Source organism: Schistocerca serialis, chromosome 5, assembly GCF_023864345.2.
Source record: "Schistocerca serialis cubense isolate TAMUIC-IGC-003099 chromosome 5, iqSchSeri2.2, whole genome shotgun sequence".
Lineage (NCBI taxonomy): Eukaryota > Metazoa > Arthropoda > Insecta > Orthoptera > Acrididae > Schistocerca > Schistocerca serialis.
Window position 1 is genome coordinate 626,869,852 of NC_064642.1, and position 21,037 is coordinate 626,890,888.

The 21,037-nt window shown below is 42.5% G+C and overlaps 1 protein-coding gene across 1 annotated transcript in view; it reads left to right on the forward strand.

Moving 5' to 3' along the window:
* LOC126481376 (coagulation factor XI-like) overlaps positions 1 to 21,037 on the forward strand; it is a 170,882-nt gene that overhangs the window by 97,176 nt on the left and 52,669 nt on the right. The window contains exon 4 of the mRNA XM_050105086.1: positions 8,447 to 8,721. Within this exon, the coding sequence (XP_049961043.1) occupies positions 8,447 to 8,721 (275 nt within the window). The remainder of the gene's footprint in view (positions 1 to 8,446; positions 8,722 to 21,037) is intronic.

Here is a 21,037-nt window from a genome sequence, read left to right on the forward strand (position 1 = left end):
TTTCCAGTAGGCACAGCGCGTTCCACTACCGTATTAATGAGGTCGAAGATAAGAGAAAGGCCGGACGGAGTGGCCGTGCGGTTCTAGGCGCTACAGTCTGGAACCAAGCGACCACTACGGTCGCAGGTTCGACTCCTCCCTCGGGCATGGATGTGTGCGATGTCCTTAGGTTAGTTAGGTTTAATTAGTTCTAAGTTCTAGGCGACTGATGACCTCAGAAGTTAAGTCGCATAGTGCTCAGAGCCATTTGAACCATAAGAGAAAGAGCAGCATCGGTCGTATATTTTTAATCTGTTTATTCCAGATTGATTTCAGTTTTTGTGTAGCCATCTTCAGCGCAGCTATATTCAAGTCGTGATGACTCATCGTAAATAAAATCGCACTTGGTATCGCTTGGCACAACATTTAACAACCAGTTAAACTGTTCACCCCATAAATAGAAATTGTAAGACTTAGCACACTTACATCTAAGAAATTAATTCCATCAGAGATATTCACATTTCACTTTCAGTACTCTTATGGTGAGCTCATTTTGACTTTAATCAGTTCAGCGTCATGGTTAACTGACCGTTTTTGAACAACATAACTTGAAAAATATCACACACACACACACACATTTTCTTAATAACTGTCCATAAAAGATAACAACCGTTTAAGAAAACGAAAACTACTTATAACACCGTTAACTGACCATTTCTTTGAACAACAGAACTTGAAGACTAATACATACATATTCTCTTGATAATTGTACACTAAAAAAAGCGTAATAACCATTTAAGAAAGTGAAAAACTATACATCAGACTTCGTCCAAAGAAAACGTGAGTCTCTTCATAAATACAGTCTCTGATTTTACGCTTCCGTGCTTCTCATCTAAGATTTCTGCTCATGCCACATTTCAGTACACTGTACCCATAGCAAGGCGATTTATAGTACTTTCCTTTATAGATATAGTGTGATATCTAATAATTCTCAGAACTTCTGGTCCCGTGGTGATTTGTGCAGTAAACAGGACCGTATCCCCAACAGTTAAAAAAACCTGGACGCACTACAGCAGTATTATCTTAAATACTAAACTAATTACCTGTACATATATGTTTTTGACTAATGTATAACAAAGACTATAAAAATATAGGTTTCCTGTTCAGTTTATCTCATTTCTCATATACATGTCATTGGCAAAAAGTTAGTACCTTCAATACTTTCTGAGTTCAGAGAACAAAATTATTACTGTTGCACAGGTAGATTTTTTTTCAGATCCGGGTGGCAGCAAAGTCCTTTATTTCTACCAGATTTAAGTGAGGCCAAAAGATAACTACCTGGGTACAATGTGTTGACGATTTTATGGAGTCCTGTAAACAATAATTGCCATTTGCTATTTCTTTTATATACTGTAAAGATTTCGGTTGAGATTTCAGTAGTACTGCTTCTCCAAGTAAACGCTTTTGTGCATGAACTAAGTTTTTATCATGTGTGTTCTTTCTGGCTCCAGCAACAGTGGTGGGTGGAGTGAGCATATTTCGTACCTCTTCCTCCAGTGCAGGTTCTTTAGACACGCGTGAGGATGGGTTAATACATTCGTTGATTTCTTTATGGTCAACAAGTAGTTCTGAAGGAGTGTATAGCATTCTGTAAATAGGTAAATTGTTTATAATGTTTTCAAACGGATCAATAAATTCTATCTGTAGTGTGTGTTATGTACTGGCTTAACTTCTTATAAACTGGTTGAATTCTCTAAAAATGCGTTCCTCTGGATTACTTGGAAGATGATAACGGGATATCAAAATTTACTTAATATTATTGTCTTGTAAAAAATCTTCCCATTTCTGCATGTAAACATCGACGCATTGAACATGAGAAATGCGACAGGTTTGCCAACTGTTGGTATGTAATGTTTCAGAATCCTAATGATGGTAAATACTGTCATCAATCTTGTATCATACAGTTTGACATAATTTTAAAATATATAATAAAGAGGTACTAAGTACTTAACAGCACCCCATGCAGAAGGCTTTGGGACCTAACATAAGGGCTAACAATTTGTAGTGGCTGTGTTGGTAATATAGAGTGTAATTCCATGTAGCAGCACTTATTGGTAGGTTTTGCTTTCTGGCACAGTAGAGAAGTTTTTAATAGCTGTTCAACATACCTCCACGTATTTGGAAAGTAGCAATATAAATTCAGTTTTCTTAAACATTTCTTTGTACTGTAATGACCCGAAATATAATGTTATTTATAAGAATCATGAATGCATACAAATTAGCTGCCATTACAGACATTACATCTGTAGAAAAACACATTGTTTTGAGTGTTGTAATGCTGCAAAATTTTCTTAGGTGGGTTTTGTGTACGTAGTCTTTATTCCACCTTGGATCTGCATGTTGTAATGTAGCCATGTTGTTACACGTATCTAAATACTATTGTCTGTAGTATCTGTCTTTCATTCAGTTAAATCCGAAAGATCAGTCAGTCTTGTGGTAGATGCGACAAAGCGTCAGTTACATCTTTCTTACCTTTTACGTGCATTTCCTGGAGAAAAGCTGTCCACCCCTTAACTTTATAATCCTACTTGCTCTTAGATTAAAATTATGTGAAATACTGATCTTAAGGTACTATCTCCACAGGTCCAGCAGCTGGCAAGGCTTCTCTCATACCGCAAGTACTAATGATTCCAACCGATTTACCCATTCATATTGACTTCTATTCGCTAACTAGGTCCCAATTTAAATAACAACTAAGAAGGTCAGAGGGGGGAGGGGGGAGGAAGAGATGAACAAAGAAGGGGAGATGAAATAGAATTAGGAAGGGGAAGGGGGACATGGACAGAGAGATTAGGGTCGAGGATGTCTGTAGAGAGAGAGTGTGCCGATGTACAGATATAGGGGGAAGGAGATGGACAGAGGGAGGGGGGAGGAGGGGAGCGGTAGAGAGAGGGAGGGAGAAGGAGATCAGGTCGAATACCCAAATTTTAAGTTCAATGACAATGGCCACGGAATAATGCTGACTTGGCACATAAAGACCATTGACAGGCGGCTCATAGAAAGGAGGTTGAGCTTTCAGAGCTCCTTGAGCCGATTACTATCGACCACTATACACCAAGAATCCCATTTGCACGGTGTCGGGCACATTCATCTAGAAATATCATTGACTCGAGCAGAATTGTCTTCAGTGATGAGTCCAGCTTCGAACTGAGCTCCAATAACCAGTTAAGATGTCAGGAGAGGCTCCAGCAAGCGGAGGGATACCAATCTGACTGCCGTTCGCCATTCTGCCCGAAATCAGGAGTGGTGATCTGGAATGCTATTTCTTTCGATAGTAAGACCCTTTCGTTGTCATCCGTGACCCCCTTAGAGCACGATATTCTACGGCCCCTTTTGTTGCCCTTTATGGCAAGCCATCCAGGGCTTACATTTCAGCAAATAATGCCCCACCCCTCCCCCCGCGCACGGCGAGAATTCCCAGCGCTTTTCTTCGAGCTTGCCAAACCCTACTTTGCTCAGCAAGGTCGCCGGATCTCTCTCCAATCGATAACATGTATTATGGGCAGGGATCTCCAACCAGCTCAGGAGTTAGACGATCCAACGCGCCAGTTGGACAGAATTTGGCCCAGCATCCCTCAGGAGATCATCCAGCAACTCTATGAATGCTAAGCTGAATAACTAAGGGCCAGAGATGGGCCAACGCGTTGTTGACTTGCTCAATTTGTGAAGCTGTTTCTCTTCAATAAATCATCGAAGTTTTGTAGAACTGCAATAATTTGTTTGTCTCTAGACGTACATCATATCTACTGAATTCTGCCCCAATCGGCTAATTCCTTTGTGTTCGTGTTGCGTCTTTTTTTGTCTTAAGAGTGTTTTTAATTTAGTGACAATTACTACCCTTGTAAGTCAAAAGGCTATTGGTAGTGGTAATAGTGGTGAAAAAGTGAGTGTACGACAAAATTTTGTATGAGATGATCTGCTAAGAAGACCCTTTTCCAGTAGAAGAAAGTAAGATTTTAAGAGATAGGTAAATGTAAATGTAAATCTAACAAAGGCATAGCTCGTGATGAGGCTCACAGATTTGACTCAAACTATATGAGCAGAAGCCTCTTTCAAGCTCCTAGAATTTTTTACCTGAGCTAGCCCTAGGATAAACTAAAACGCTGTCTAAATATTTACGCGTAAAATATGAGGAATTTTTGAGCTGCAGGTCATGTATTGGCCCAGTAGTGCAGTGGTCAAGTGCACTGACACAGTTTTTCGACTCGAGTTCGGTTCCCGCTGCTAATATATTTTTTTCATTTTCGTTTGTTCCTCACAAAGTAAAATGATTAACTATGAAACTGAATTATATTTAAACAGTTCAATTTATATACGTAAAATTAATATGTTCAACTAGGCAACCAAACAGTGCTTCGCAATTGTTAAATATGCATGGGAATTGGATACATCCCTCCTTCTCCCCCATTTCTCTGTCCTTCTCTTCTTCCACTCCCTTTGTTTATTTCCTCCTCTTGCCTCCTATCTCTGTTCATATCCTCCCCCCCCCCCCCCCCACTACTTGTACATCTCTTGTCCCACACTCTCTATAACTATCTCCTCGTTCTTCGTCTCTCTGTCCATATCCTCCTTCCACCCTCTCCCCCTTGTCTATCCATCACTCTCTCTCTCTCTGCCAGAGACTGTGGTCATGCACTCGTGAATTGGCGTTTGTGACTGAGCGAGTGTGTGTGTGTGTGTGTGTGTGTGTGTGTGTGTGTGTTTAATTCCCATGAAGGCCTTTTTGGCCGACCGCTTACTTGTCTGACAATCTTTTTGTTGTGCCTATCTGCGACGTATCGCTTCCAGTACATGGTGAATAGTAATCCATTCTCTTCATAATACTGATCTTATTTAATATTGTTACAAACGGAACTTTGATTGCGAATTGAAGTCAAATTAATGGGTAAATCAATCGGAATCAGCTGCTGTATTTGCGATGATAGAAGCTTTTATACAATATTTCGTATGGTTTTATTCTTCGAACAGATAGTATTATAAAATTAGCCATAACCACAACTTTAGTGTTTTCTGTTAACAACGACTGCGAAGAGGAAAGAAAAATCGTACATTTTCAGAGCACTGCTCAGCAAGTTCTTTCTCGCAGCCGGTTTAATAGAATGTCTCATATATAACACGTTCACAGGTTGTGTGTTGGTTTGTTAGTTAATCAAGCTAAAATTCATCCGACTGAATCTAAACTTGTGTTTGTGTGAAATGAAACAAATCAATTTAAGTAGAATCGTGTAATTATTGAAACACAACAAATCAAAATATATTGTTTCGATTATAATATTTTGGTGTTTCATTGCGTTCATCACAACGTTTGGTGATGAACGATGTTCTTCGTCTGTTCGTCCGGAGAGAAAACGAATAGAGCCGATGGTCTGCAGACTCTCGAGCACGCCCATGGGAAGAAACATATGCAGGTCAAAAGTGCTTCCAGACGCTGTCTGCGCTCTTCATCAGTCTCATGTTCCAAAGCAATAACCCACGAAGTAACATCAAATGAATGTTTGCAACACACCAGATTACCACGAACTGACATCAATTCAATCTTTGCAACACACCAGAGATATGATCACCACCGATGACTGACTGAAATATCTATTTCAGTTGTATGCCTTTTCGCACTCAATGCAGAATTTGATGTTATGTAAATAAGCGACAAAAGAACTGTCAACCTAAACGTCGCACTAATGAGGGTCTCTTTGCCATCGGTTTAAGTGACACTAACCTCTGCAGCAAATGCAACCTCGTTGATAGTGTGCCTCATCGTTACACATGTGGGGATCGGATTATCAATTGGAGGTGGATCAGGGAGAAAATTGCTCAAATAACAAGAACTTCAGCAAAACAATGTACCGACTAACATTTTCTTCAGACCAGAGGAAAGTTACTACCCTCAGGCAAAAAATAACGCAGTGATTTGGTTAATGGGCGAATATACAAGTTATGTTTTTAACAATATTGGGAGCGATGAACATATTGAATACAAGATGTGTATGGAAAATGAATTCGAGAAAATACTTAAGTATCAGAATCACAATAACAAATATGTTAACATGCTCCGAATTGTCTTCACCAGAATGGGTATAAGTACAGCAGATACAAGAATATGGCGACAAACATCTGGTGTCTGATATAAAGGAAGATCTTGAACTCCCTATGAATGCGTTTAGAAGCTGGAATTGACAAAAATAACAAGGCAGTGAAGTATTTTGCGATGTCGCTGTTCGGGACTGCTCTTCTGTCCACGTAATTTACCCCGGAAGAAACACACATCAAGGATTTACTGAATGATTAATTTGGGTCTGGGAAATAATGATGAGGAACCTCAGGCTGCAGAAGAAGAAAATGTGCATACTGAACTGCCAACAGTTGAAGGTGACAGTGAAGGTGCTAAATTGTGCTACTGCTATAGACTCATTCTTTGAATGCTGTAATTTATGACTGCAATTATCTGTCACCTTATTTATGTCAATTCATTGTAGCCATTTTTGTTACTGTTTTTGTGGAATTAGAAAAAAAAAGTGGTTCTAGGCGCTACAGTCTGGAACTGCGCGACCGCTACGGTCGCAGGTTCGAATCCTGCCTCTGGCATGGATGTGTGTGATGTCCTTAGGTTAGTTAGGTTTAATTAGTTCTAAGTTCTGGGGGACTGATGACCTCAGAAGTTAAGTCCCATAGTGCTCAGAGCTATTTTTGAACCTGAACGTCACATTTTTATTTTTCATTTTTATGTAAACATGCGATAGCAGAATTGTCAGACTGACCGTCACATTTCTTTCGTTAAGATTAGTACAGAAACACCATCCAAATTTCCGACTTTTGCAGTGGATTTTCCGAAAATTTTCTTCCATACAAGCTTTGGCCTGACAATTACGAATACAACCAAAAAGAAATGAGCCAAATCGATCGAGCCATTCTAAAGTGATGATCGTTCATACATGAGGCAGGTGATTTTTATTTATGCAGATTTAGTTACATTACCACTTTTGTAAGCCAGAAGACTAAAGGTCCCCAAATTGTTGCACATTGGTAAAATTTCGCACGCGCCGCCTGTGCCTCACAAGTAGTGCATTGCGCACTAAAAATGTGTAGTGGGAATTAACTTAGATTTATCTAAAGCTTTTGATACAGTAAATCACAAAATTCTGTTAAACAAGATGGAGGCAACAGGTGTAAGGGGAGTTGTGAAGCAGTGGTTTGAATCTTACCTTCAAGATAGAACTCAGGTGGTAGAAATCATCGCAGAGCATAAAAATCAGAAAATCAAGTGGGTCTCAGATGCAAAGAAATTGGAAATAGGTGTCCCACAGGGCAGTGTTATCGGTCCTTTATTATTCTTGCTTTATATAAATGACATAAAAAATCCTAATATTTCTACCAAAATAATGTTGTTCGCAGATGACACTAGCATAATTATAAGTGATGATAAAAAATCATTCACCACCACAACTGATGTAGTCCTGAAATATATTCAACATTGGTTTAATGCTAATGAGTTAACACTTAATCTAAGTAAAACAAATTATATGCAGTATGGGAAAGCAACTCAAGATATGGACCTCCAGTTAAAACTAATGGATAAGAAGATAGAGAGTGTACAATCCAGAAAGTTTTTGGGCATGCACATTGATCAAAACTTAAGCTGGAAAGACCATCTCAAGTACTTATCCCACAGGCTCAATTCGTCATGTTTTGCATTGAGTATATTATCTAGAGTATGCAACACAGACTGTACTAGACTAGTGTATTTTGCTTACTTTCAGTCCATCGTGTCTTATGGCATAGTGTTCTGGGGTAAAACTAAATCAAGCTTAACAGATATCTTCAAATTTCAGAAAAGAGCTGTACGAATCATAATACATAACTCTCCAAGAACTCATTGTAGGCCCCTTTTCAAAGAACTGCAAATACTCACAATACCATCACTGTATATTTTTAAAAGCATTCTGTGTACAAGAGCACATATGAAAAATCTACGTACAAATGAGGACTGCCATAATTATAATACTAGAACTCGTAAGAATTTGTATGTAGAAAGGGTAAGGACAACACAAACCCAAAAGCATGTAAGTTATTTTGGAATAAAACTCTACAATGCTCTGCCAATGTACATGAAGGCAATAATAGATTAAGTAAAATTTAAGACTGAACTTAAAAATTACCTTTTAAGCTAAACTTTCTATGACGTAGATGAGCACTTTGATTGTGTGTAAATTTATTGCCAAAAATTTTAATTTGTATGTCTAAACTTGTTCTTTTAAAAAATGTCTTGAAAGTGATATTCCATTATTATGTCTGTAGTACTTGTACTAGTATGATAACTTTGTTGTGACAATTCCTACATAATGTAAATGATATACAGGAAGATAATAAAATGAAATGAAATGAAACAGCTGGGCTGCGTTACCTGTTGCAGTGCAGGGAGCTAGCCGGCTGATGTTGTGGGGCCGGCCGGCCGACGCGCCGAAGCCGCTGGTGCTGCCCGACGACGGCGGGCGCACCGGCCTGGTGGCCGGCATGGGCACGACGCGGCCCGGCGTGTCCAGCAGCACGCCCTGCGAGATCCGGCACGCGCTCGTCACCGTCCTCACGCGCCGCGAGTGCCTCAACACGCGCCTGCCGCGCGTCGAGGCCATGCAGCCCGGCATCATCTGCGCCGGAGAGCTGGCCGGCGGCGTCGATACCTGCCAGGTGAGTTCGGATTCGCACGGCGCTGCGTACTAGCGAACTGCATCCGCCACTCGGCACTCGTTCCCTGGCGCTCGTTACCCACACCAACGAGGTCCCGTAAAAGCAGGCCTACAGTCGCTTTTTCTCCTTTTTTTCTTCATTGCCACTTCGTCCCGCATGCAACATACGGCAGGGGGTGTGGTCTCAGCGGTACAATCTCCCCTCATAAGCCAAGAGCATTCATAAGAATATAACAAAGATGATAGAACAATAAAAGTATGGGGTATGTGTACATCTTAAATTAAAAACCATTAACGACAGATAGCTAACAGGACGAAAAATACACTCCTGGAAATGGAAAAAAGAACACATTGACACCGGTGTGTCAGACCCACCATACTTGCTCCGGACACTGCGAGAGGGCTGTACAAGCAATGATCACACGCACGGCACAGCAGACACACCAGGAACCGCGGTGTTGGCTGTCGAATGGCGCTAGCTGCGCAGCATTTGTGCACACGTGGGGCGTGAGGTCTCCACAGTACATCGATGTTGTCGCCAGTGGTCGGCGGAAGGTGCACGTGCCCGTCGACCTGGGACCGGACCGCAGCGACGCACGGATGCACGCCAAGACCGTAGGATACTACGCAGTGCCGTAGGGGACCGCACCGCCACTTCCCAGCAAATTAGGGACACTGTTGCTCCTGGGGTATCGGCGAGGACCATTCGCAACCGTCTCCATGAAGCTGGGCTACGGTCCCGCACACCGTTAGGCCGTCTTCCGCTCACGCCCCAACATCGTGCAGCCCGCCTCCAGTGGTGTCGCGACAGGCGTGAATGGAGGGACGAATGGAGACGTGTCGTCTTCAGCGATGAGAGTCGCTTCTGCCTTGGTGCCAATGATGGTCGTATGCGTGTTTGGCGCCGTGCAGGTGAGCGCCACAATCAGGACTGCATACGACCGAGGCACACAGGGCCAACACCCGGCATCATGGTGTGGGGAGCGATCTCCTACACTGGCCGTACACCACTGGTGATCGTCGAGGGGACACTGAATAGTGCACGGTACATCCAAACCGTCATCGAACCCATCGTTCTACCATTCCTAGACCGGCAAGGGAACGTGCTGTTCCAACAGGACAATGCACGTCCGCATGTATCCCGTGCCACCCAACGTGCTCTAGAAGGTGTAAGTCAACTACCCTGGCCAGCAAGATCTCCGGATCTGTCCCCCATTGAGCATGTTTGGGACTGGATGAAGTGTCGTCTCACGCGGTCTGCGCGTCCAGCACGAATGCTGGTCCAACTGAGGCGCCAGGTGGAAATGGCATGGCAAGCCGTTCCACAGGACTACATCCAGCATCTCTACGATCGTCTCCATGGGAGAATAGCAGCCTGCATTGCTGCGAAAGGTGGATATACACTGTACTAGTGCCGACATTGTGCATGCTCTGTTGCCTGTGTCTATGTGCCTGTGGTTCTGTCAGTGTGATCATGTGATGTATCTGACCCCAGGAATGTGTCAATAAAGTTTCCCCTTCCTGGGACAATGAATTCACGGTGTTCTTATTTCAATTTCCAGGAGTGTATATACAATTTAGCAAACACTGTTGCGAAACAGACACTGGAGCATTCCACTTTTACTTAACGTCTGAAGGATCTGCACTGGATGAAAAACTATTGTGGGAGAAGAGAATTCGTTCCATAGACCTTGGGAAGTGTGGGTAAAGAGATAGGGACCTGTTAAGTGGGGAAAATATGGAGATGACAGGTAGGAGATGAAGCAGATAGTGAGAACACAGACAGTGCGTAGGACAGAGGGTGAGGAGGATTAATAGTGTGTAGGGAGAGTAGTGGTAACAAAAGAAAGGGACAGTGGTGGGCTTAGAGGGAAAAGGAGAGAGAAGCCCTGATGTAGAGTGGGATAGGTGGGTAAGGGTTTAAGTTGGTAGGAGGGATAAATATCGGAGTAGATCTCATTGTCTGCCACAGGGGGTTGGTTAAGTTGCGTTAAGATGAGACATGGAGTGTGTATGTAGATGTAGGGAAGGCGCAGCAGTATACCAGTATTGCTGATCAGAGGCGAGACAATGGGGTTATCAGAATTTAGTGTACAGATGGTACAGGAGATGCAGAGGTGTTCAATATGAGTGAGGAGGGGTGGGAATTTGATAAGATGGTAGTGGATCCATGTGGGGCAAGGTAAATGGATGTGGAAAGCGATATGGAGTGCATGGGATTTGAGGATATGGAGGGACTTCCAGAACTTTGGTGGAACAGATATACATGTAATAGTGACATAAAGGATGGATCACTTAAGTATTTTGTGAGTATGGAGAGTAGTGGATGAGTGTAATCCCAAAGTTCACCTCATTAGTAGTTTTAGCCTATTGTGGGCTTTCTGTTGGATGGTTAGTAGGTGAGGTTACCACGTTAGTTGTCAGATGAGCATGCCTCCGAGTGACTTGTGGGCAACGATAAATACAGGCTTGAGGACATGTATGTGTGACGTCAGCATTTAGTGTTCATGGCTAACAACAAATGCTTGTCAATGTCCTTTTTGCCAAATCTTAGACAGGGGATCTATGATAAACATTAGAGCGAGGGCATAACTTTGATCCAAGTTCGCCATTCTATACATTTCTTTTCGCTCCCTTCAGTGGATTTAAACTTTATAATGACGAAACATGTTTTTTGCGTGGCTACCATCGCAGTGATCATTGCAAAATAAGAAGGCGAGGAAACTCTTCATAACGCAAAGCAAGCTGGCAACAAAAACCATAATAATTGGTTGGAATTTTATCAAGAAATACCCGCAGCAATCAGTTGCGTTCGAAAAGGCTGCACTGTGGATGATGTTAAGTTTAGGTACAGGGTGAACACTAATAAAACCGATAAACTGCAGGGACGGATTTCCGACTGGAAATGGAGTAAAAAAGGTCCTATGAGCGTGCGTCCAGAAATGGACAGTGTGTGTGAAATGACAAAAAATCGTCCAAGGGTTGCAGTGCATGCGTTTACACGTCGCATCATATATTGCCATATTCTTTCGCATGTTCCAGCCTCTCTCTGAATAGTGTCACAGGCATCATGAACATGCTGTTGAAGGGTCTGCATATCAGGAATGGTTCAGCATACACAACGCATTTTAGATGTCCCCATAGGCAAAAATCCAGGGGATTTAAGTCTGGCGATCTAGCAGCCCATGCTAAGGCCCTCCACATCCTATCCAACACCTGAAGAAGATGATGTTGAGGTGTTGGCGAGCTATAAAGCGGAACTGGAAAGGTGCTCGATTATGCAGAAACCACATAAGCTGTCGCATTGCAAGGCACATTTCCAAGAAGTCCAGGCAGAGTATTCCGCAGAAGACTAGGAAGTGGCATTGTGGACTAACAAATAGTCCAAATTTGTAGTCGCCAGGAATCCCTGCCTACGTACTGATGCTGAACCTATGGTGATGAGATGCAACAACCATTCCCTGAGCATTGTCTGTAACCCACAGATGTCGATTATGCAGATTGATGGCAGTTCTGGTAACGCTTGCTTTGTCGGTAAAGACGACTGATGAACGAAAACTCGTAATTGTAATGCTGGTGCAAAAACTATCGACAGAATCTTTTCTGAAGAGGGAAATGCCCTGCTGGTAATTCTTGAACTCATTGCAGGTGCTAGGGATAGTAGCGGTTGTTACGCAAGATACACATAATCGTAGCTTGCCTTACAGCATGTTGGCAGACTACTTTCCTGGAGCTTGTGCTAGCGTTCGTCTCAATACCCTATAGAACCCAGAGCTCCAAATCTGCTGTATGCACAGTCCGCCACCTCACTGTACATTCGCCTGTCTGGAATCTGACATGCCCAGGAAACACTACCCGACCAGCCGAGGGCATCGACAGCGACTTGGCAAAAATCAAGAAAGACAACAGCAATGGACGAACAACAAGACAATATGACAGAAAGACAAGTCTGGAGTGTAAACCAAATAGAGAGCCAACGTGTAGCAATACCTGAAATGAAGCAACTCTGCATACAAGAAAAGATACAAGAGCGCTGTCAGAACTTGGCAGAAGTGTGGTCCCCTGCACTGCTTGTTTTATAGTGCAGCCACGGGCACCGATTGGCTGGCGTGTGTGGCGTCGCCCACGCTTAGCGCTTAGGCGGCGACAGTAACGCTCGAAAATATTAGGAGCGCCACCTCGATTCCAATCACTCCATTGTCTCCCCTCTGATCGCCAGCCGTGGTATGTTGCTGCGCCTTCACAAACACATCCGTCTGTCCCTGCCCCTAAACACACTATATATCCTATCCCAAAGCAACTTCAACGAACTCCTTCTTTCAGACAATGAGATCCGTCCCAATATACAGTGTGGTCGGAAATTCCCGTTACAAACTTCAAGGACATGTAGAGGGTAGTGAGTACAGAACATTTTTAATAGTAACCCATGTCCGGAAACGTATCGTTTCCGTTCTACGACAGTTTCAATGCAGAACAACTTACACCTTATGGTTTACATTAGGCGACAACAACAAGAACTCAGCATCTACGGCACCAGCCGCAATGTACTGGTGCATTGCAACACCGGCTCGATGTGGCGACCACCAACGTTGTTACACACATTGTGCCTCCGAAGCATGTTCTGGTACTCTCTCTCCATCCCACCTGGTGTCTCTTCAATGTCTTGTGCAGTGGCCAGAACTCGTGCCAGCAGATATTCCTCTGTCTCCACAGGTGTCTCATAAATTAGGCTCTTCATACGATCCCACAAGAAGTAGTCCATAGGGGTTAAATCCGGCGATCGTGGTGGCCACGCGGTTGGACCACCACAGCCTATCCATCTTTCACTATGTTGTATTGAGATGTCTCCGGACAGCCAGTGAAAAGTGAGGTGGTGCTCCATCTTGCTGAAACCACATTTCCTGACGGACATTCAATGGCACAGCTTCCAAGAACGGGTCCATTAAGTGTCGTAGGAAGACTAAGTATGTGGGACCTGTGAGTTTGGATGGAAGGAGGTATGGTCCAAGGACATGACCGTCCAGAATACCTGCCAACACGTTAATTCCAAACCTGTCTTGAACTCCATGAACATGCGTGGGATGAGGGTTTTCCTCTTGCATCATTGTCCTACCCAAGCAATACACGACTCCTCACCCTGTCTTTCCCACCGACTGCATTTCCCACTATCCGTCTCTTCTCCTACCTCTCAACACCACAGTTTTTCCTGTCTAACAGATCCCCAATGTTTCTACCCACAGCCCTCAACCCAATGCAACAAACTCTCTCTAAAGCAATTCCTCTCACCTTAGCACAGGTCCTTCAGTTTTTAAGTGACGGTGCAGCTCTTCAGTGTTTTTATCAGGAAAATTTCACCTTCCTGCGATGTGTTTTGCCGGCCGCGGTGGTCTAGCGGTTCTAGGCGCGCAGTCCGGAATCGCGCGGCTGCTACGGTCGCAGGTTCGAATCCTGCCTCGGGCATGGATGTGTGTGATGTCCTTAGGTTAGTTAGGTTTACGTAGTTCTAATTTCTAGGGGACTGATGACCACAGATGTTAAGTCCCATAGTGCTCAGAGCCATTTGAACCATTTGCGATGTGTTTTAACAATTTATACGCACCCTTATTCACAAAAACAGATAGAAACTTCATATTCACGTGTCATGTACATTAATATGTTCTGCAGAAATGATTAGCACTGGAGAGAATCAGCCCATGGGATGAAGGTCAACATCGTTATTGCGGCGCAACACCATCTACTGGTGAAATGTGCTTGCCGCTCTCGTTGACGCTATAAACCAAAGGTAATCGATCAATGTGACTTGAGCAGACGTAGCCGGCCGGTGTGGCCGTACGGTTCTAGGCGCTTCAGTCTGGAACCGCGTGACTGCTACGGTAGCAGGTTCGAATCCCGCCTGGGGCATGGATGTGTGTGATGTCCTTAGGTTATTTAGGTTTAAGTAGTCCTAAGTTCTAGGGGACTGATGACCACAGATGTTACGTCCCATAGTGCTCCGAGCCGTTTGAACCATTTTTTGAGCAGACGTGCAGGATGCCTTGCAGGCCTGCGCCTGAACTGTACCGTCAAATCAGTGAGTTTGAAACAGCGTCCATTATTGGCATGAGAGAATGTCTTGCATCCATCTGCGAAATTGCTCCCCATGTGGAATGAGGGGTTTTAGCAGTACAGCGGGTATGTGCAAAATAGTTCCATCAAGGTGGGTCAGGTCCCACCACCAAACTCCCCCCCCCCCCTAAGAACATCGACACCTCATCCAAAAATGGCATTGCAAGACAGATCTGCATGCTCCTCGGCTCTGGTGCAACAGTATAACACATCGTACATTATCAGGGTTGATAGTCGGTCGCCATTTATTATGGCATGTGTTATGTGCACATGGTTCACTCCTCTGCCTACTTTTGATGAATGCGTACAAACATGCCAGATGGCATTGGGGTATGGAACGAAGTCACTGCGGACAAGAATGGTATCATATAGTTTTTTCAGGTGAATCCAGGTTCTATTTCTTTGAAAATAATGGCAGCATTTTGGTTCCCTGAAGACAGGGGTTGTGGCCTCACAGTGACTGCATTCGCACAAGACATACAGCATCAACTCAAGGCTTTATGGTGTGGGGTGCTATTCGGAGCAACCATAAATCACAGATGGCGTGTTTCCAGGTCTATACGACCAGTGTGACCTATGTGAACGATATGCTGCGACACGTAGCCATACTCTTTCGCGCAACACCCCAGCCGCCATTTTTCAGTAAGACATGCGACGACAACATGTTGCTGCACCAATATGTGCCTTCTTGGTGTCTCAGGATACGTTCTTTTCGTGGTCCGTTAGATCACCAGACTTGTCGAAATCGAAAATGTATGGGATGTGGCGAAATAACGGGTGCAGCACTGTGACCCAGTGCCAACCACCAGAGATGAACCTTGGAATCAGGTGAATGCAGCGTGGATGGCTATACCACAGGGCCCCATTCGCGACTTGTACGTGTCACTGCCATCACATCAGGGCCCAAGGCGGACCATGTGTCTGCTAGGCAGCAGGACACGTGCTGAACCGAGGTGACTGAAATGCTAACCATTCCTGGAGAACATATCAAAGTACATGTCCTGTTAATATGAACGTCCTATTTCTAGTCGTTCAAGATGTTCTGTTTTTTTTCTGAACAAGAGCGTACTTCCGTTTTGTAACTGTCTGTCCTTTTAATTTAAAATAGAAAACATCCCAAATTTTGTTTATATTTTTCAATGTAAATTATTTTTAACAATTATTCGCTTGGCTGAAGAGCGAAGAACTGTACCGCTCACTTTCCATCCCTCCTGCCCATATGGGCCAGAGGGATGAAATAACAATAAGGGGAAAAAAAGCACCGCCTAGCGCCTGTCGTCTAGGTCCATACGTTCTGGCAGGCTTCCAAATTCTTTGGGGCGGTATACCAGAGAAATGATGTGGAAAGAGATAGAGATTAGAAAAGCTAAGTGTACATAAGCGATCGCTTCATTTGCTTCTGGAATAATGTTTAAAATACTGCACTGTGGGATTCGAGTACTACACTGCAAGCTGGAATAGCTTTCACCTGTTTCTAAAGATCTTAATCTAACGAAGCGGCAATCTTTATCAGCAATGCTGATTGACGTAATGAAACAGTACACCAGTTACGTATTTTTTCACAGTTTTCACGATGCTCTGCAAGTATTTATTCTCATTATCGAGTAAAAATATTATACAGACATGTTATGTGACGTTTCGAAAAATCGGGCAAAAGAAATCTGTCTGACCACATTAAGCCACAAAAACACAATTGTAGGGCAATGGAGGCAGAACAGCACACATACAAACACTACACAAAGTACGTAATGTGAAAATTTCATCTATATAATGAGACTAAACTCTCGAAACGCGTCGTATGAAGCATGAAGGAATACATATCTAGTGCAGTGTTTCATTATTTAAACCATGAACGACACAGCTGCAGGATTTTCAAAAGTAAAAATTATGATGACCGAAATTAAGAAATGGCATTTGTTAAATGAATATTGTGTAAGCATTAAAACAAAGGCGTTTTTCGTTGTGGCGGAAACATCTAACCTAATTTCAGTCACCAATTTTCTCCTCCGAATGCGAAAATATTTTGTTGACGCCGACCTACATAGAGAGAAACTATCATCATAATAAAATAAGGAAAATCAGAGCTCGCACGGAAAAATATAGGTGTTCCTGTTCGAGGGTAGAATAATAGAGAATTATTGTGAAGGTGGTTCGATGAAGCCTCTGCCAGACACTTAAATGTGATTTGCAGAGTATCCAGGTAAATGTAGAGGAGTCACTTTCATGAGGGTAGACATATGTTCGTTCGACCATTCTCAAATAATTTTCTTTATTCTTTATGTCCTCGCACTGTATCTCACAAAACAAATTCTGGAGAACACTTTGAGCTTCTCTCCTCACTATCCACGGTATCACCCACAACCATTTCCACTACTCTTTCATTTCAGACAACGCGCTCGCCACATTTGTATGTTGCTGTACAGGCGATTACTGTTCGGTATCCATTCCCGAGCAACTATGACAAAAAGTTTTACAGTCATTTAATAGGCCCAGTGAAGTAGTTCGGTCAAAGACGTTTGACAAAATCTTTGGTGAAGATTTTTTACAGTGTAACATGGACCTCAAAGATCATTCTCAAAGCGGAACATGGGCCTCAGGCCGGCAGTAACACTACATTGCTGACGCCACACAGACCTATTCTCAGGCCATTTACCATCTGCCACGAATTGTCTAGTAGTGTCACAGTCTGAGTGCTGCGCACAGTCACAGTTGTTAACCGCAATAGTGCTTCATGGTGGGAATTCCAGTAGGAAATTTTGGTGCAGACTTATAAACTGTCCTATAAAGCTCATTTCACACAGGTAACATTACGCTGCATAGCAGGCCTGGACAACTTTTTCGTCCATGTGTTCCGGCTTCCCCCATCACTGCGCTATTCCAAGGATATGTGTGAGTGGGGAAGCTATATGCTGATACTCATGCCGGGAACTCAAGGGAAGAGGTGTTTGCAACACAGCTGGATTACTAAGAACCGAAATTTGCAGCATGATTTTATACGCAGGATTTTATCACTGGTGTTTATTGTCAACATTTAAATTAGCTTTCAAAACAATAACATGCAGTTTTTGTTGTGTCTAGACAAGACAGCCTAGACACAATGAGAGGAAGCCGAAAGCCACGCGCTAAGCCAAAGCAGGGTGCGTGAGGTCTGAAACAGAATACGTAATGAATGCTATAAAGAAAAGTACGTAGCTTCTGGAATACTTAACATTAATCCATCCTTGTGGTACATCTGGAGATTGTGGCGATACAAGTGAGACTCTTTAGATACATGCAATGTTACTAATGGCGCCTTGCTAGGTCGTAGCCATTGACTTAGCTGAAGGCTATTCTAACTATCTGCTCGGCAAAGGAGCGAGGCTTTGTCAGTGTGCATCGCAAGCTACGTCGTCCGTACAACTGGGGCGAGTGCTATTCCGTATGTCGAGACCTGCCTTGTGGTGGCGCTCGGTCTGCGATCACACAGTGGCGACACGCGGGTCCGACATGTACTAATGGACCGCGGCCGATTTAAAGCTACCACCTAGCAAGTGTGGTGTCTGGCAGTGACACCACAGTTTTTATCAAACAAAATGCTTTACATACAAGCATTTAACATTATATTGTAACATTTTTGCAATATGTAATATACACTGATAGAAAGAAAACCGCAACACCAAGAAGGAGTTGCGCAAAGTTCATATGCATGTTTTACATCTGAAAGATTATGTCTATTCAAATTTCGTGCCAGTCACTTAAGGGTGGAGCTAATATTGCCACTATGAGGATGCAAATCAGGTTTGCTTTAAATACACACTGTAGCGGTCGTGAGCGTTAGCTACCTTCGGGATTGGACGTGGTGAGTTCACGTTACTCAAAAATGCCTTTGTGGTGACAAATACGCCGTTACCAACACCTCACTGAGTTTGAACAAGGTCTTGTAATACGCTATTAGAAGGTGAATGTTTCTGCTGCGATAATTCAGAAAGACCTGGCAGGAATGTAGCCACTGTACATGATTGCTGGCAGTGGTGTTTACGGGAATATGCGGTCGCAAGAAGACCGGCCTCTGGGCGGTCACGTGGCATTACAGAGACAAGACCAGCATGTTCTGGTTATGGTTCTGGCACACCGTATTACATCTGCAGCAGAAATTTGAGCATCAGTTGGCACCACAGTGTCACAACGCACTGTTACAAATCGTTTACTTCAAAGACAGCTCCGTCCCAAACGCCCTACAGCGTGTATTCCATTGACTCCAAACCACCGATATTTGAGACTTCAGTGGTGTCAATCGAGTTCCAGTTGAAGGGCAGTATGGAAGTAAGTTGTGTTTTCTGATGAAAGCTGGTTCAAAAAGAACTAACTGAATATTAGATGGTAGATCCTTTAGATATAAGGGAAACAATAGCAGACCTAAGACTGAGCCTTGGGGAACCCCATACCTGATTTCACCCCAATCAGAAGAATCTCCCCTGATTACATTGATGCCTTACTTAGTGTAACTCTATGCATTCTTTGCGGTAGATGTGACATGATCCATTGGTTGGCTGCATCATCAGTCCCATAAAACTTCAGTTTATCTATGATAATACTGTGATTCACACAGTCAGATGCCTTAGATAGGTCGCAGAAAATGCCAACATGCACTGCTTTGTTTTTTAATGCTTGTAAAATTTCGTAAGTGGCATTCTCAAGTAGAGAACATATTCTGAAATCCAAATGGTAATTTGCTGACGCTATAACAATTGCTCAGATAAGATAATATTCTACACTATTCTTCAGAAAAAGTTTCGAAAATGATGTTAATAGCGAAACAGGTTTGTAGCTACTGGCGTCTCTCCTCCCACCTTTCTTAATGAGAGATTTGACAATGGTTTGGTTCAGTCTCTCAGGAAAAATGATGTATTATATATTTCAGATAATATAGAGAATATTATGTGGGAACAAATCTTTAGTACTGTTTTGTAAAAAACATCACATCCAGATTAGCATTTTTTGACAATACAAGCACATAATTTTTTAGCTTCAGAAGGAGAAGTTCGTGATACGTTAATATGACTGAGTTCCCTGAGAGTTGTTTTTTCAACATATTTCTGTGGTTTTTCTCTTGTACTGTTAGTCCCTACACTAGCCAATATATTTAAGAAATAATTATTAAATATAATATTTTCTACCTGTGACTCATTATTTGTATACCTTCCATTCAATTCAGTAGTAATATCTTGCTCTGTGGCTGACTGACCTGTGTCTCAGTTCACTACATTCCACATAATCTTCATACTGTTGATGTCATTACTGTCATCTGACATTCTGTGCAGGTTCCTTAATTTTTTATAACTTTTCTTAGTAATTTGGAGTAATTTTTGTAGTTTGCAACTACTGCAGGTCTCTTCTTGTTGTTTCCAACAGATACATGTCCGTTTCCGTATCACAAGGTACTTTAATTCCTCTAGTAATCCATGTTTATTTTTTTACATGAAGTTTTAATACCATTTATGATTAGCTAATGTGGTAAGCTATTTTCAAGTAATTAAATGAATTAAGCATGGAGTTGTTTCAATTTTATATTAATATTTGGTTCATTATAAATTTCGCTCTTATAAATTTCATTCTTAATATCATTTTTCTTGTAGTCAATTATTCTACGTAATTTCCATGAGGAGCATCGATACTGTATAGTACTGTCTCATTGATCCTAACTAAACGTGCATTATTTTCAGAGAGAGTGTTTGTTACTAGGTAAACATTTTCCTGCTCTGAGGTTCACAATAGAAAACATTTTTCTGTTTCTATCAGGATCTTACTGTCTTTATACATCTCTATTGAAAATTAATTGCTGCTATCAAAATGCAGGATTCAAACAAGGTTTCCAGATCTTTTTTCCTATCAGGATCCTTTAGAAAATGTACACTGAATTCAGCAGGAGCCATTAACTGCTTCATGCTGTCTGACAAATAGCACAATAAAGGTAACCAGCCATTAACTGCTTCATGCTGTCTGACAAATAGCATAATAAAGGTAACCAAATTCCTCATAAACAGTTCAAAATTTCCCAGTGGGGATCTAGTAAAATTAAAAGTGAATTGTCTGTTTCAGAATTAATTCACAAGAATGTACTTCTATGTGTGGATCACTACAAAATCAAATTCTCTCAGTGTTTTTGAACATTTGCTCTATCTTAATATATGTAGAAACTCCTGTTTCCCACATTAATTCTGATTGATTAAGAC